Source organism: Rhipicephalus microplus, chromosome 1 (assembly GCF_043290135.1).
Source record: "Rhipicephalus microplus isolate Deutch F79 chromosome 1, USDA_Rmic, whole genome shotgun sequence".
In the NCBI taxonomy this organism is placed as follows: Eukaryota; Metazoa; Arthropoda; class Arachnida; order Ixodida; family Ixodidae; genus Rhipicephalus; species Rhipicephalus microplus.
In genome coordinates this window covers 285,740,236-285,758,047 of record NC_134700.1, presented here as the reverse complement: position 1 = coordinate 285,758,047, position 17,812 = coordinate 285,740,236, and the positions used below count along the sequence as shown (strand labels likewise).

Genomic DNA, 17,812 nt, shown 5'->3' with positions numbered 1-17,812 from the left:
CTGTCTGTCTGTCTGTCTGTCTGTCTGTCTGTCTGTCTGTCTGTAACAACCAGGAAAAAAAGAGTCTGTGTTTTCTACCACGTACTACACTTACATTTGGTAGGTTGTCTTTTCATCCTCGCTACTTTATTTGCATCTATACCACAACCACTGCAATACACTTAAAATAGCACAACCAACGTCCCCTGTGCAATGATTAGTTTCACTATCTGCTGATTTTGATAAAGTAACTTTCTAGGGACAACTCGCTACATTGAAGAAGTGCACTCGCTTTTCCAGTATTTAGAGTCGCAGTAATTTTGAGAGAAGTACCGAAACAAGGTTGCGAACGTGAATTAGCATATGGGTGATTGAGACTGTGGAGACAAATTCGAAGTACAAGATTTGTTTCCATGACACTGCTGTGGGACATCACGGACTCCGCGGCACAGTCATTAATGTGGCGGTTCCAAAATCCTTCCTTTAGGTGTACCTGAGTATTATATAGCTAAAACAAAACAAATAGGAACCCGTCGATAAGTGTTGTGGGTATTTTACTCTCCTCTCTCACTCCTCACCCATTTATACGCTTAAAAAAAATGGCAGATCCCACATAGAGTGGGAATCGATGATATGCGAAGCACGAATGAGTAAGGTTGATATGTCACTTTAATATCAGAACAACGGTAGCAAGCCATACATGACACGCATGAAGTGATTCGCATGTCATGACCTGTAAATCATGTTCGCAATACAGTGACGTCACTCGATGCCTACTAAGGTGTACATCAAGCTAGAGTACCGGCTGCAAGCGCACCATGAGTGTGCCATGTAAATTATGCCGTACATGTCTTTCATGTCATGCTTATCATGTTTGTGCCAGGCATTTTTATTCATCGTTCATTACGTCAGGTAACACAAAATTCGGTATATGTGAAGCTAGCAATACGGCCGCGAGCGCACTATGAGTGTAGCGTGTAGTCACGTTTTTCATTACACGCATGTCATGATTATTACCCCGCCACGGTGGTCTAGTGGCTAACGTACTCGGCTGCTGACCCGCAGGTGGCGGGATCGAATCCCGGCTGCGGCAGCTGCATTTCCGATGGAGGCGGTAATGTTGTATAGGCCCCTATGCTCAGATTTAGGTGCACGTTAAAGAACCCCAGGTGGTCGAAATTTCTGGAGCCCTCCACTACAGCGTCTCTCATAATCATATGGTGGTTCTGAGACGTTAAACCTGACATATCATGACATGATTATGATGTTAGACGTGTCATTTATCTTCGCAGTCCATTCACGTCACGCAATGCCAAATTTGGTATATGTGAAGGTAGAGGAACGGTCGCGAGTGCATCATGACCGTGGTATGCAGTCATGTTCTGACATGACACGCATGTCATGATTATCGCGTTTGCGCCATTCATATACCTTCGTCATCTAGTCACGTCAGGTAACACCGAATTCGGTATATGTGAAGCTAGCGAAACGGCCGCGAGCGCACTATGAGTGTAGCATGTAGTCATGTTCAACACGACACGCATGTCACGATTATGATGTTTAGACGTGTCATTTATGTTCATTGTCCATTCACGCCAAGTAATACCAAATTTTTTACATGTGAAGCTAGCGAAACAGCCGCGAGCGCATTACGATCGTGGTATGTAGTGATGCTTTGAATTTGGCCTCTCTAGAGTATATATCCATGCACAGCTCTTATGTAATGCAGCCGGTGGCGAATTCCGAAATCTCACTATAGAGTGCTCGGTACTAACGCCCATGTAACGCGATAAGAAGATAACTGTCACACGTGCAGTAGACTAAACATCCGCCCTCCCACTCGACCGATTCGCGCTTCTGTGAAACGGCACGTGACCCTCGAATTCTCGTTCCTCGGGTTACCGCTGTGTAAGCAGGTTATAGCTAGTCAAATACGACTATAACGGGGCATCCGTGCTGTCTGGTTGGGAATCCTCGCGACTCGGTATGCGTAAGTATATCGCGCCATTTCGAGTCGCACAAAGCGCTACCGTTCATGGTGTGTCACGCGGAGGACAGCGATGTCTGCCTGATCGCCGTCCTCTAGAAGAACTGGGCCATGATGCGCGCAAACGAGGCGTCTCCTTTGAGAGCGCCGGATGCTCGCGAAGGAAGCATCGCCTCACGAATTGCGTTCGCATTCGCAGCCCAGCAGCGGGACGGCGGTGCCTATGGCCTAAAGTTCGCGCTTGAAGCAGCTTCTTCTCATCGGTTCTTGCCCCGCCGCGGTGGTCTAGTGGATAAGGTACTCGGCTACTGACCCGCAGGTCGCGGGTTCAAATCCCGGCTGCGGCGGCTGCATTTTTGATGGAGGCGGAAATGTTGTAGGCCCGTGTGCTCAGATTTGGGTGCACGTTAAAGAACCCCAGGTGGTCGAAATTTCCGGAGCCCTCCACTACGGCGTCTCTCATAATCATATGGTGGTTTTGAGACGTTAAACCCCACATATCAATCAATCCTCATCGGTTCTTTCGAGTTGGCCTTGCAGCAAGCTCTGTAATGTGCATACTGCAAGCCCCACCGCGGTGGTCTAGTGTCTAAAGTACTCGGCTGCTGACCCACAGGTCATGTGATCAAGTCCCGGCTGTGGCAGCTGCATTTCCTATGGAGGCGGAAATGTTGTAGGCCCGTGTGCTCATGTAGATTTGGGCGCACGTTAAAGAACCCCAGGTGGTCGAAATTTCCGGAGCCCTCCACTACGGCGTCTCTTAGAATCATATTGTGGGTTTGGGACGTGAAACCACGCGAATAAATCAATCAATCAATCAATCAATCGTTCAATCAATCAATCAATCAATCAATCAATCAATCTATCTATCTATCTATCTATCTATCTATCTATCTATCTATCTATCTATCTATCTATCTATCTATCTATCTATCTATCTATCTATCTATCTATCTATCTATCTATCAATCTATCAATGTGCTTACTGCAAATATTGTGCTCTTACTCTTATACATTGCATCATACGAGCTTTACTCTGTTTTACACGTGGATTGCTGTACAGCTTTTGTTATACTGTCGGCATCGTATGAAACAAGAACAGCGGCAAGCATTAGCAATAGTATAGTGAGCGCCATCCAGTCCTCCGATGTGAAGATGCGCAGCGCTGCCAAACAGCAGTTTGCCGAGCATGCCAATGGTGATGACTGGACGGCGCGCACTGTAATATTTCTAATGCATGCCGCTGTTCGCGTTTCATTTGACGCAGACAGTGCACATAATAGTGCCTTTGTTGCAGTTTGTTCCTCTAGGTTATGTAGCAGAACGTGAAAGAGTAAGCGATGAAGCTTACTCGTTCATCGCGCCGAGCATGCGATTGCGGTCCTACAGCCAACGACTTTGTAGCGACGAATCAATCCACAGTAATCCAACGAGCTCACGCTATTACTCAGAGTGAGCCCTCTGAATTTCGTGGGGAGAAACCAACTTCATAAATTTATTCAGTGCTTCTACTCTAAGGTTAGGCGTAAACTTATTTCATATCATTAATAAATGAACATCTTTCATCGTTCACTCACTCACTCACTCACTCACTCAATCAATCAATCAATCAATCAATCAATCAATCAATCAATCAATCAATCATACTTTTCTACGCACGTAGATTTGTTCTGTACATGTTAGGCCGCCCGTTTAGACATCCACTTCGCGCGAAGAACAAGAACGGCCGGTTCCGCCTCTTCCCTTCCTTTCACCACGCTCGCAATTCGTTCACAACGTAAACCATGCGAGAAAGACGAGGTCAACTTAAAAAACACTACTACATCAGTGCAGCTCAGGAAAGGGAAACGCGAAAAGGGTCAAACTTGGGCGCGCGTGACACGCAAGCCGTCCTTTCGTCTTCGCAGGCCGGCTACGCAGAACAGTCGGCCGCGGCAGCTCCGTTTCAAGTGTGCCGCCAAGCCGACAGGGGGCGGCATTAATGAGCCGCGAGTGGCGTCGTCCTTCTTACTCTGCCTGCAATGAACGACGGCCATTCAGGCGACAATCCCCAGACGTTCTCCCGGCCGCAGGGGCTCGGAAGAGTCCTGTTCGCCGACCCAATTAGGGGCCATCCTCCTTCCTGGTCGAGGACGTTCCTGCAGCCAAAGAACACAGGGCCGAACCCTTCTTTCGGCCCTGCCGTTGCCTCCGTCACAGCTTCGTAACTATGCAATACATAGAGCACCGCAGTGGCTGCCGGATTCCAGGAGGCGATACGGCCGATGCAGCATCGAGGCTACCGGACCGTTCATTGCGCCACTTGGTTGAAATCTACACTACGGCTACTTGCGGGCACATGTATTCCCATGCTTTTATAAGCATTTCTCCATGACTGATTCGGGATACCACAGGCTGAATACGAGGTTATGCGTACCTGGTCTCAGACTTGTTTTGTTTGTCGTAGCGTTCTCGGAAACGTGAATGGGGCATTCGATATATCTCGTCTCGTTGCTACACAGTCAGATAAGCGGACAGAAGTAAGCCTATAGTCGCTAGTTTGCGTGTCATCTTGCCTTCTAGTCATACAACCAGCGATTTAAGACTGAACGCTCTTATTACGTTCCCCTAGCTCACCTTCTTTTTTAATCTGACCTTACAATAAACTTGGAGGCGAGTCTAATACCCGACAAGAACTCTATCCCGAGGCATTTTCTACATCTGCTTAAAGAACAGCTGGCACGCATGGTGGTGATGGGCGTTTTTCGCCTTCGGTTGCACATCATTTCAGAAAACCCGTCAAATCTACAATGATTCCTAGTGTCTACACGCACTGGCTTGCCACGCTTGTATTGGAGGCCGCACGTGGCTTGTGTGAGCATACGTACCGCTAGATGACAGCAGCAGGGGTCACGACAGAGGAGTCCGGCTGCAGCACACTGTCTGTGCACGGTTGATCCAGAGCCATCTGTGAAGCCGCGCCAACCCCGCAACTTTCCGGGGTTGCGAAACTAAGAGCCACACCTCGCCCAGCGAATAGCATGAAAGGCTGCAGGGGGCCTCGTGGTAAACGCTTCAGCGGTTATTCAGCGGGGGCAGCGCATGGTGTGCCATCACATTATTTCACCACTAGTCGCACTGACGTCCACACTCATCACCTGCTTACCGTTGCTCAAGCACGCACATTTAAACGAAACGATTTCCTGTCATACGGGGCGAAACTGAGTTGTCAGTTCTTGTATACTTTCCGAGAAAGAGCACTTATACATGAGCTCTCATAAGGCTATGTTGCCAATATTAACAAGAGAGAGAGAGTGAGAGAGAGAAGCAATTTTACTGATAATGATCTGCGTTGTCCGATTCATTCCTGCAAATAAAGTGGAAACTTGCCAGCGGTTTCTGCCCTGGCGTAACTGGGGCAGAAACGCCTGGTAAGTTTCCACCTGGTAAAGATTTGTACACATAGACGCACACATAGAAACAAGAAGCCCCTGGTATATCTGTGCATTCAAAGACGCCCACATACAAACGCACGCCCAAACATGCCCCCCTCCTGAAAAAAACAAATAAACAAACAAACAAAAGCAAAACTTCTCTCTACACCCCTACGTTTAGATCATGTAAATAGCAAAATTGGCAGAACGGCAACTATGTTAAGGACGTCGTGCAATACCGTTGGATCCCCTGCGAAAGTTATAGCACAGATCACACAGCTCTCGTTAGAGAGCCTGTATTGTGGTAGGACTGTGTTCTTACGTGTCAAAAAAAGAAAAGTGGTATATAACAGCGGCGCAGATCAGGGCCAAACAGTTGTTCACCGGTGACACTGGCGCGGACTCGACACTTGTCCTCGATGCGGGCTGGCAGGCCAGGACAGGACCTGTCACTGGGTTCCGCTTCTCCTCGCGCCTCGAAATGAGGAACGGCGCAGCAGCTGCCGCATAGTGGTTGGCCTCCTAACCACGGCAAACTTCAGTGGAGACGGTGCTCTTGGATCGCTTCCAAAGCAGCGCGAGCGCACGCCGAAGCGAAGCGGGGCTCGGTATAGCTAGGCCCGCGCGTTTCCCCTCTGCTGACAGGTTGCCAAGCCCATCTGTCAACGAATCAATCGCCCAGACGCTTGGGAAAAGCTGTGCCGCCACGGCACACATGCAGCAAGCGCACGACGGAGGCTCGGCACTAACTGAGATCATTGCTGCTCGCTCACAGTGTCACAATCGTTTCACTTCTCATTAATTTTAACCGCGTACTCGTGTTGTGACAGGGTCGTCGTACGTCTATTCTGGGTTGGACGAGTGAAGGCGGAATGTGGCGGTGCATTGTTTCCCAAGATCTGCCGGAAGCACGTGCCCTGTGAAGCAACCACTGAAATATTTAACACTGAGTCGAAAAACAAAGGCGACGAAAAATTGAAAGCGTTTGAAACACTGACTACAGAACAAACAAGCATTTACGATCCTATGGCGCGGAATACGGACAGATCTGTAAGTTGGACGGTCATCGATTTTCAATTTGACCTAATACATTCATCCAGTACAAGAGTCACTTAATGGAAACTTGAACTCCTTGAAAGCATGGCCACCCCAAAGTCAGAGTCCAAATGTTGCTATTCTATATCACATGCTAGGATGAAATACCACACGGGGTTGTATGGGAATTGGGTTACGCTTTTTGACGATACAGGACTATTGTATACAGAATGAAGTTGAGCAGGTGAAACCCGCCACTCAGAAACTGAAGAAAAAGGCTCAATGGCCGGCGGGAGCAGAAAAAGGTGGCACGAAGTACCAGAAAGCTATGAATACGAGCCATTGTGGTATTAACTATAGCCGCTCCATAAACGATTGCCTCCGAATGCACGTAATGAACTCTGCTCGCTGTGGTATGAAAAACGTTTAAAATCACGTGGAGAGGGAGCATTCTACAAGGCCGAAAGCTCTATTATTTCAACACGAAGCCGCCGGGGCTCAGCAGCGCTCGTGATCCTAATATCCTTCAGTTGTTCTTACAAATATTGCACATAATATAAATATCCCAAGCTTTTCGTATAAGACGCAATCGTGTAACAAGATGCTATTGTTTACCAACTTTACAGAGAGTGGCTTCTCGTGGTTTCCACCCCATTTTCTAACGCATGTGATGCATTCCTACTGAATGGGAACATCTTGGTGAAGACGGGCATGTCCATGTAGCGTGGTCGTTGCCATGCGCGCGCGTTAAAATGAGACGTGCCGGCGATAGTAGCTACCAGCAATGGTTGCAGCTTCCGTCCAGGAGCGCTGATCTGGACATTCACAAGTACAGCGCTCTTCACAAACGCGCCGGGGAATCCGCGCGCCTGCCTTCAGCCCGGTGCGTCGTTAAATCACTTCGGGTGCCACACACATGACCTCTCGCATAGCATCGATGCGTTCCGATGAAAGTATGGAGGCCGAAGAATTGTGAAAGGAGGAAGAGTGTAAAAGAGGAGGAGGAGCGCGGGGGCTTGAAGTGGAAAAGGTGGTAGCGCGTACACAGAAGCGGGCCGCGCGGTGACCAAACGGCGTGCCTCCGACGCGTTCTCTGAGCAGGAGGAGCTGCTTGTGCAGCCGCGGCCGGGCGGAGCAGTGACTGATAAGCGGTCCGGCCGCACGGTGTCCACCACCTCAGCGACCAGCAAAAGGGCCGCCGCGCAGGGGCGGCATCGCGGAAAGACAGCGGCCTCCCCTCCTTCCTTACCACCCTCGGCCGAGACCCTCGCCCCGCGCTGCGTACGGCTCCTCCGACTCTTCCCAGCGCTGCGCTCCGCAAGTCCGTCGCTGGGCGCTACTCGAAGAGCCGTCGCCGGAGGAGGATGATCTGCTCCCGCGCGCCGATGGTGCGCCGCGGCCCCGAGACCAGCCGTCGGCGGCACGTGGTCAGCCTCGCGAGAAGGTCCACGTCGTCGTCGTCGTCTCATTCCTTGTCTCTGCTGGCGTGGTCCTGCTGGTACCTGCTTGTCTGCGCCGCTCCGTACGGCTCGGAAGCCGCGAGAGAGCAGCAGGCCAGCTCGACCGCCGAAGTGGAGGCGGTGTCAGACTCCGGTCCGTTCCAGAGGATGAGCCGGTGAGTTCGCAAACACGCGACGTCGGATCGAAAGTTTCGCGGAGCACATCTTGGCGACGGTGCTGAATCGGAACCCAGTTGCAAATGTCTGGCTCAGGTACAGGACCACCACCGGTGGTACATTGGTTATGTTTCTGGTATAGTTACGCTCGTAGACGTCACGGATTGGATGTCGGTCGCGGCATTCGCATTCCGATTGAGGCGAAATGTGAACGGCTTCTGTACTATGCGACGTCAGCGCATGTCAAAGAACACCATGAAGATGGTCAAATTTCCAGGGCCCGCCCGTACAACGTTCCTTATAATCATATCATGGTTTTGGCGCATAAAACCCCGAACATTATTACTGCTCAGGTCATGCTGCATGTAGAGTTGGTAACAAACGTTTCATGACACTCAAAGCAAGGTAGTTGCAAATGAAATTACATCCTCCTGGTGCACGATTAAAATTACTTTGATGGAAGGGGGGGGGGGGCTTGTTGAAATGGTCATTTTTCATTTTGTAGGCTATGGCGAAAAAAAAAGTCGGTGGGGGGGGGGGGAGGAGCACAGGCTCGGCGTGCTAGCCCCTGGCTCCACTTTAGTGGATTAATCATCACGTTGCCCAGTGTGTAACAGGCAAGGAAAGACATCTCGCTGACTTGTGCTTCCTTCTTCCTTTTCTTACATATCTCACACGTTTCATGATTTTACTTTCAGCGCAGAGATTTCTATACCATCACTATGGTGTGACGATTATTAAAAAAGAAAGAATTTGTTGTTCTTCTTCGCAGTTGTAAACAGAATAGAGCATACGGAAAGAGAATATAGCGAAACGAGACCACGAAAAGTACAAGAATCGCACCGATTCACTAGAGTGACATTTATGTTCGGTAATATCATGGAATTAATTCTTTAATGTTTGAAATGAAACAGCTAGTCGCTGAAATAATGATGTACGTAAATATTAGTATTGCAGCAATAAAGGTTTTCCAAGCAGCAAAGAAAGAGTACTGTTGGCCCCTTCGTGAGCTTGGCAATATTTCAACTTCTCAAACATCGACACCGATTGAATGCTCACACACACACGCACGCCCATATCATACAAACCTTGGCGGGGACACGTAATCCCCCCCACACAACACACATAAAGCAAAGTGATTTGCTTTGAGTCTTTAACGTGACGCGTACTCCCGCCATCTAATGCTCTCGCCTGGACAAGGAACTCCTCTGAGATAACAGAAAAGTTTCCAAAGTTTTCTTCTATTTCGCGCTAGCTCTTTATTTAACCTTTACACTGCGAAAAAAGCTTGTCTTTCCGGCGTTTTTTCTCTAGAAAGCGAGGTTACAATCTTTCACCTCCATTCAAAGTCCTCGTGGCGATCTTATCTCGGAGTTTTCGCTTACGTTCGCTGTCAGGCGATAACAATTTTTTTTTTGTATCTGAGTTACCTTAAGAAGAGAAAAATAACACTCTCATGTATTCATCTGGTGTGACCCGAAAACTTCCGGTTGCGGTGAAAGCAAGCACGGAATAAGAGCCATGGCATCCGCGTTCGTAAGAGTGCGCAAGGAAGAGGGAAGGGGGGGGGGAGCATTCGTAGCAGCGCCCTTCTTTCTATTACGTGAATGTATGGCGCTGACTTTGCCCGCCACCCCGAGTCACAGCATCACCCTCCCTGTTATGTCACTGAATGGGGCTGCCCCCTGCCCCGCCCCCTTCCACCATGCGCACGTTTATGTCCGCGTCGTATACGCATATCTTCACGAATGATGTATACGTTATCGACTCCTACAAACTAGAAAACTATTTTCCACGTTTTTTTTTAAATAAATGTTTTCTCATCCTCCTATCATGTAGCGAAAAGTCCAAATGACGTGGATGACGGTTGCCGAGATGGCGGTGCTTCTGTGCTTCGAGATGTCGGTGACGAGATGTCGGTGCTTCTGCGAGCAGAAAAAGGAAAAGGCATTAAGAGCGGCGAAAAGCGAGTGCATGTTCTACGATGTAGGTTTTATGGGTGTGGACGTGCATGCTATTTGTACTGTGCTGCCTTTTTTACTGCTTTTTTCATACTGCTGTTGCAGAAGCCACGCAACTGCAGCTTTTAGCTACATCTCATGAGGCACTTTTCAGGCAAACCTGCGTTGATTAGGAAATAAATAAATAAATAAATAAATAAAGAAGAAAGAAAGAAAGAAAGAAAGAAAGAAAGAAAGAAAGAAAGAAAGAAAGAAAGAAAGAAAGAAAGAAAGAAAGAAAGAAAGAAAGAAAGAAAGAAAGAAAGAAAGAAAGAAGAACGAGTTAAGCAGACGCTCATACAGTTTTTTACCCTGAACTTGGTGAACGAATGTAGCGGTGAAAAGATAGGCAGAGTAAACGAGAGATCATCCACGCACACTTGCAAATGTACAGGGGTGCTGAAAAGTTTCTACGCCGCTATCTCGCGTAATAACATGGCAGCGTGGCCGTGGAAACTTTGGAAGATCGCTATATACGTCAAATCCAAACGTGGTGTGCAGATACCTGTCGATTTTAGCTACGCTATAGCAACGCCGGCGCCGCTTTCTGCGTCATGAACGCACATGGCCATGGTCCGGGGATCTAAGCAGCTCAAAACAGTATCTTGTTCAATCGGTTTCGTAGCATACGGGTGGGTATCGCTGGGTATCACAACGAGAGCAAACTCGCAGGACAAAAACATAGAAATAACCACCACAGGATACCACGGACATCCTTCTGGCATCATTTATCTCAGTTTTGTTATTTTTGAGTCACCAAAATATCTGACAAGCAACCGAACGAGTTGTCTAAAGCGGGATAAGAAGAAAAAAATTATACATAAGTTGGTATCCGCTATCAAGAGCCCCGGTGTCGGGGATCAACTGTGGGATGTCCAGAGGGCCCACGATGCGGTGGTCTGGCTTGGCCTGACTGTCCCAACGTGGGAGCCACCCGCTGTGTGTTGAGTCGTGCACCTCAGAACTTGCAATAAAGCTTCGCATCAATCCACGAATGAACAAGAAGGACGATCTTTACTGATCTGAGTGACTAAACACTCACGTGTTTTATGCAGTCCCAAAGAGCTGCGAAGTCATTCTGGTTCTCTGCGCACTCTGTAAATGTTCGATACCAGTAGCGACTAGAGTCTCTGGTCCAGAAACGGAACCTAGGAACTTGATTTCAGTTAGTCACATTTAAGAAGCGCACATATTACGAAAGCCAAGGCATGCAGCCAAGAACTTTATTAAGTGTCCAGCTAGAAATTACTGGCCCGGGCTAAGGCTGTCAGAGGCCGTCCTCCGAGGACCATCGTGCGGGGCGACGGTCCTGGCTCACTCCATGGACAGCCCCTAGCTGGTCGAATGGATGTATATAGGTTGACAGGAGCGGTTCGTCACCGTTCAGCCAGTCGTCCTGGGGTTCAACCTCTCTCGTCCGCGTTGTGATGGTTACTACCACGTTCTCAGTCCTAAAGTGCGTGGTCCATGTCGGTTGTAACGTGCCCACACCCCAGGCAGCCGGGCGACTGGAGGAGCGAGGGGCAGAGTCAGTGCAGGTGGCGGGAATTTTCGAAAGTATATGCGTTTCCAGACACCTCAGGTCAGATGCCTGAGGCCAGTCAAGCTGCTTGTGAGGTGGTGTGTGAAATTGCCTTTTTTTTCTGTAATGAATGAGCATTTCGCGGTACGTGACCACTGCCTCAATTCTTGCCGTCTTGTATGATAGTATCGGTGTCTGTCGCCGTCACGGAGGTATTCTGTCCCCCGCTTTTGAGTACCTCGCCGTCGTCGTGTTCCTGCACATCGGTGGGCTGTTTGTCCACGTCGAGGCGGTGCAGCAGTCAACAAAAATAATTTTATTAAATACGCAGAAACGGTGAAGTAAACGGAGAAAGCAAAGACATTTCACGAGGAAGAAAGTCCGTCTTCACATTGCGTATCTTATTTCTACCGACTGAGCATCCGCAAAAGACGTTTTCCCGGCCAAGCTTCTTGTTTATTCATGCATGTAGATCTATCCTTCGAGTGTTTGCCAACGCCATTATTCACAACCATGGAGGTGGATATAAAATGTCCGCGAGGACGGAAAGGGCCCAGCCCCCTATCGCCTCTTTTTCTAACTGGACACTGAATATAAGGGTATCAGTGGAAAGGGTTTGCAAAACGGGAGGAACTTTGCTTGCTTCCCTTTCCCTCATTGCCCTGCAGAACCCTGGGCCGGCCGATGCACCCAGCGTTAGATTGTGCAAATTTGCATGAATATGTGACCGGTAATATAGGCAATCGCAGAGAACTGTGGGATACGACGGCTTCCGGTTCGACGCACCACGCATTTTTGTACCGCTCCATTGAAAAAAATAAAGCACCCCTCCGTGCAGTGTCAGTGCTTTAGAAATTGTTTTTTTTTTGTTTCTGCTAACCGTGACTTGACGATGACAAGCTACGAAAGCCATGAACTATAAGGAAACTTTTTTTATCGTACCAAAACGATCTGCAATGCTTTTATGCTGTCAGTTTGTCTAGTAGATCGGTCGATACAGAAAATAGTTTTTATTGTATGATACGTTACTGAAAATAAAAAAAATCACCATTTTAAAGATCGCAGGGGATGGGGATGACTGTATCAGTGTGCTAAGAGTTCATTTCGGAATCGCTGCTTCAGCCGACATGGTCGGTCGATCGGCATGAAGCGCGGCACTTGTTGAGTGCGTTCAGACATCTTTTTTTTTTTTAGCTTTCAGCGCGCTATAAGATGCATTTCTTAGTCGAAGCCAGATGCTTATTCGAACGCTGATCTTGGTCAAGCTGCACATGAACAATACAGTCAGACATAGACGGCGCTGAAGAACCCAAACACTGTGCTTGTTTAACGCACTCTTTCCTCTGTGTGCCGTCCTGGCGCACAGTTCGGCCAAGGAAAACGCAAACGGACTCGCCCAGCGCTTCCTGTAGACTTACTCTTGAGTGAAGTTTTCGCGTATTTTGTCATATATATGGGTGCAATGGCCGGCGCTCATCTCGTATGGCAGGTATGTTTTGTCCGCGCGTTCCCACAATATCTTTGCCAGGCGCGCCTGCACGATAATTTATTTCTCGATATAATATTCGCAGCAAATTCATGCGTAAGCTTTTTTATTAGTGTGGAACACACACGCACTTGTGATAAAATGGTCTTCGCACACTCTGGCTCCACCTTTCGGTACCCAAAGGCTGTACCTGCCGCTGTGGCTCTCTTCACAGCCCCCCCCCCCCCCCCCATTTTTCCTTCCTAGTTCTATGGGAATCGATACATGCGTTTGCCTTTAACGCTCGAGTTGCAGCAGCCAACGGCCGAGCAACGGACCATGGCGTCTCTCACAACCATATGGTGGTTTTGGAACGTTCAACCTCACAAATCAAACGACCATGGTTTAGCAGGACGAAGATAAACGGGCCACCGCGCGCCCGAATCCCAAATAATCTGAGGCTTACGGGGGAGGGGTTCGCCGTCGTCTACTTCCTCGAACCGGAAGCCGTGTTGGGACCTGAGTCCTGTGGGTCTCGTCGTTGGTAGCTGGCTCCCATCGGACTCGTCCCTTATAGCGAGAAGCAATGCTTATATGGGAAAACAGAGAACAGACGTTTATTTACATTAGAGAGAGGTCAATAAGAAAGTTTAGATATATAGTGGCGTTCTTCGTACATGGCGAGCTCTCCACTCGAAAAAGCACACCGAATGAGCCGTGGGGGCTCATTATAAAGGGTCTGTCCTCCCCAGATCCCTAGATCGGGGACCGCGTACAGAGGGCACCGTCCAATCACGGACCACACATTACCCGCGAGGGTGACGAGCACGCACGGTCCACGCGAACGTTCAAAACTGAAGCGTGGTCACCGCACGGCCATGTGGCACGAACGCGGCTCCCCCCCCGTCAAGGTGTGTCGCTGGGCGAGGGGTCTGAAGTTGATGACTGCATCCATCGAAAGGGCCGCCGTAAACAAGCTTCAAATGGTGCCGAACGATTCGTTCAATTAGCGGGACGATTCCCGGCCGCCGCCGCCGCCGTCATCTTCCAAAGAAGAAGCTGCACCGGTGGTCTCCCGAACTGCTCACGGCGCCGCGGCGGCAGGACGCCGCACCCTCCGGCCAGGTGGGAACAATACATGGCGGACACAGGCCGCCAACCCGTTTGGCGATTCAAAAGGAACATCAAAAGGAACGCCGATCCATTGTCAGACCTGGCGCCGGTCCTAACAGCCTCTCCGCCGGGGAAAGAAGATCCCGAGGTGCAGTGGCCAGCAGGTACTGTGCAGCGGGATCTGTATTGCAGCTTGTCGGCTCTTCCTCTATTACTTTTGTCCCGAACACTGGATCCGATGATCATCGACCAAGAGGGCGTTGCTCGCAGGGATGAGGTGAACCCCTCCACCATATTCTCCGCCCACCACAAACGAGGAACTGCGGAAACTGCGCCGAAAGCACACCCACACACAAGCAAGCACACGGCAATTCTCTACTCAGAATCACCAGACTCAGATTCACCTGTGGAAGTCATTTCCTTCTACCTCAACTTTATTCCTGTGGCCCCCGCCGAGTCGCAACACCACATCAGCCACTTTTGAAGACATTAAACAAAACACTTGACACATGATTGGATAAATACAGAAAACTAGTGGGCCTCAAATCGAGGATAGAAAGCAGAAAATCGTTTTGAAGCCCTCGGGGTACTAGGGACAACGACTCAGACCATCTGCGTTGCCGTTGAGTTTACCCTTCTTGTAATGGATATCAAAGGTGTATTGTTGAAGAGCTAAGCTCCAGCGCAAAAGACGGCCGTTTTTCGATGACATGGACTGTAGCCATGTGAGGGGACAGTGGTCAGTCTCTATTGTGAACCTAGAACCGGCGATGTAACAAGCTAGCTTCTGCACAGCCCAAACAACGCAGGCACATTCCTTTTCTGAGGCACTGTATGCTTCCTCACGAACAGAAAGCTTTCTACTGGCATACAGTACAGGGTGTTCCTGGTCGTTCTCTCCCCTCTGACAAAGCACGACACCCATACCCCGGTCGCTGGCGTCACACTGAAGAATGAACGGCTTAGAGTAGTCAGGCGCGCTCAACACTGGCTGACTTTTTAGTGCCTTCTTTAGCGTAGAAAATGCATGTTCCTTGGCCCCATCCCATTTTACGGTCTGGGGTTCAGTCTTTCTAAGAGCGTCTGTCAAGGAACTTGCAATGTCAGAGTAACGCGGGATATACCTTTGATAATAACCGGCCAATCCAAGAAACGACCGAATGTCTTTCTTGGTTCGTGGTTGGGGAAAGTTGTCTATTGCGGCCAGCTTTACTTCTGACGGCCGGCGGTAGCCTTGGCCTATTACATGCCCTAGATAAGCTACCTCAGCGCGCCCCAATTGGCATTTCGCAACCTTCACTGTTAAGCCGGCCTCACGCAGACGACATAGCACAGCTCGCAAGTGTTTCATGTGGTCTATCCAGGAAGAAGAAAAAATAGCAATATCATCTAGGTACGGGAGGGCAAAGTCCTCCATACCCTGTAACACTTTGTCCATTAGGCCAGAAAAGCAATAAGGGGCATTCTTTAATCCAAAACTAAGGACCTTCGGCCGAAATGTTCCCATCGGGGAAATAAACGCCGCAAGCCTACTAGCCCTTTCAGTTAGAGGCACCTGCCAGTATCCCCTGACTAAATCCAAAGTCGAGATGAAATTGGCACTGCTGACTTGCTCAAGTCTTTCCTCAATATGCGGAATTGGATAAGTTTGGTCCTTTGTAATCGAGTTGAGCCTCCGATAGTCAATACACGGTCGCGGCTCTTTCCCTGGGACCTCAACCAAGATCAGAGGCGAGGTGTAATCACTCTCTCCTGGCTCGATCACTCCTAGCTCGAGCATTCGGTTTATCTCCACGGCCATTATTTCCCGTTGCCTCGGGGAAACGCGGTAAGCTTTAGAACGAATTGGTTCCGAAGATGTCAGCTCAATATCATGAACTAGGGCTTTGGTTCTGCCAGGTGTGTCTGAAAATGTTTCTTTAAAGTCAAACAATAGTTCCTTCAGTTCCGCTTTCTGATCTGGCTCCAACCCCGCCTGCTCTACCAGGTTACTAATAGTCTCGCCAATGTCTTTGTTTTCTGTTGTTAACTCCGGGAAATCAATAGGCATTTCTTCCGGTTGATTGAGCGACATGTTTACGACGGCATGCCTCTGCTGGTACGGTTTGAGCAGATTAGTGTGGTACACCTGTTGCGTTTTACGCCTTCCCAGTCCAGTAACCAAGTAATTTGTGTCTGACAATTTCTGAACTACCTCAACAGGTCCCTCCCACTGGACCTGAAGTTTATTCTTCAGTGAGGGTTTCAGTATCATCACTTTTTCCCCTACTCGAAAGCTTCGCGTCCGGGCTGTCTTGTCATAATAGCGCTTAGCGTTGTTTTGAGCTCTGCGCATTTCCTGCTCCGCTAGTTCTTGAGCTGCGTGAAGTCGGTCCAACAGCTCAAGTACGTATGCTACTACCGAAGGGTCGTCCGCCCGGCCCTCCCAAGATTCTCGAACAATGCGAAGTGGGGAGCGAAGAGCACGTCCGTAAACAAGCTCCGCAGGCGAAAACCCTGTTGATTCGTGAGGAGCGACCCGAAGCGCGAACATAGCTGCGGGCAAGCAAGCCTCCCAATCCTCTTTTTGCTCATAACAAAGGGCGCGTAGCAGCCGTTTCATGACTGAATGTACCTTTTCTACAGCATTTGACTGAGGGTGGTACACTGAACTGTGGATGATTTTAACACCACACTTTTCTAGAAATGTCGAGGTTAGTGCACTTGTAAAAACAGATCCCTGGTCGGACTGAATTTCTGCAGGGAAGCCTACACGTGCAAAGATAGATAAAAGCGCTTTAACTACCTCTTCCGAGCTGAGCTCCTTTAACGGTACTGCTTCCGGGAATTTCGTGGCCGGGCAGAGCACTGTGAGTATGTGCCGGTACCCGGACTGCGTTACAGGAAGTGGACCCACTGTGTCTATAACTAGCCTGCGAAACGGTTCTGTGATAATGGGGACCAGCTTCATAGGTGCTTTAGCCTTATCCCCTGGCTTGCCAACGCGTTGGCACGTGTCGCAGCTTCTTACAAATGCCTCCACCTCCCGAAAGCAGCCGGGCCAGTAAAACTCCCGTAACAAACATTCTTTTGTTTTTTTGATGCCGAGATGCCCTGACCACAAACCTCCGTGGACCAGGTGCAGCAGCTCCTTGCGGAAAGGATACGGTACGACTAGCTGATTAAACCGAACTCCTTTTCGACTCGTGTACTTTCTGTACAAGACGCCCCCCTTTTTGGTGAACTGAATGTTTTGCTTAGCCACCCCTTCCTTCGCGTCTGGCGTTAGGTTACGGAGAGTGGAGTCATTTTCCTGTTCCACTATCAGTTCTGTAGGACTTACATTTAACAGCTTTATAGTGCATTCTACTTCTCGAGATGCCTCGGATTCATCCGGTTTCTTACATCTTTCTTTAGATATTGTGTTTTGAGGCTCCATTATAGGGTGGTCCAGTTTCGTGCCAGGTAAAGAAGGCTCTGCCGCTGAAGCTGTTTCGTCTGCCACCGGATCTTTACCAACTGTCTGAGCGGCGAGCTCCCTTGCTTTGGATCGAGTTAAGGCCTGTACGATACCCTCACTGAACCCAATTCCTTTTTGTCGCAGCAAGTACTCTGATTTATTTGAGAACAAATACGGGTATTGCACTGGGAGATGTGCCGAAACGGCAGCTTCAGTGTCTAGAACACCGAAAGGGCCTTCGAT

General features: G+C 49.2%; 2 protein-coding genes across 2 annotated transcripts in view; one reads left to right on the top strand and one right to left on the bottom strand.

The window, feature by feature from the left end:
* LOC119188293 (dual oxidase maturation factor 1) overlaps positions 1-17,812 on the bottom strand; it is a 239,536-nt gene that overhangs the window by 82,103 nt on the left and 139,621 nt on the right. The gene's annotated exons all lie outside the window — the stretch shown is intronic.
* Positions 7,575-17,812, top strand: part of LOC119165472 (fibrillin-1-like) — a 137,096-nt gene continuing 126,858 nt past the window's right edge. The window contains exon 1 of the mRNA XM_075896375.1: positions 7,575-8,029. Coding sequence (XP_075752490.1) covers positions 7,779-8,029 — 251 coding nt within the window. The 5' untranslated portion in view covers positions 7,575-7,778. The remainder of the gene's footprint in view (positions 8,030-17,812) is intronic.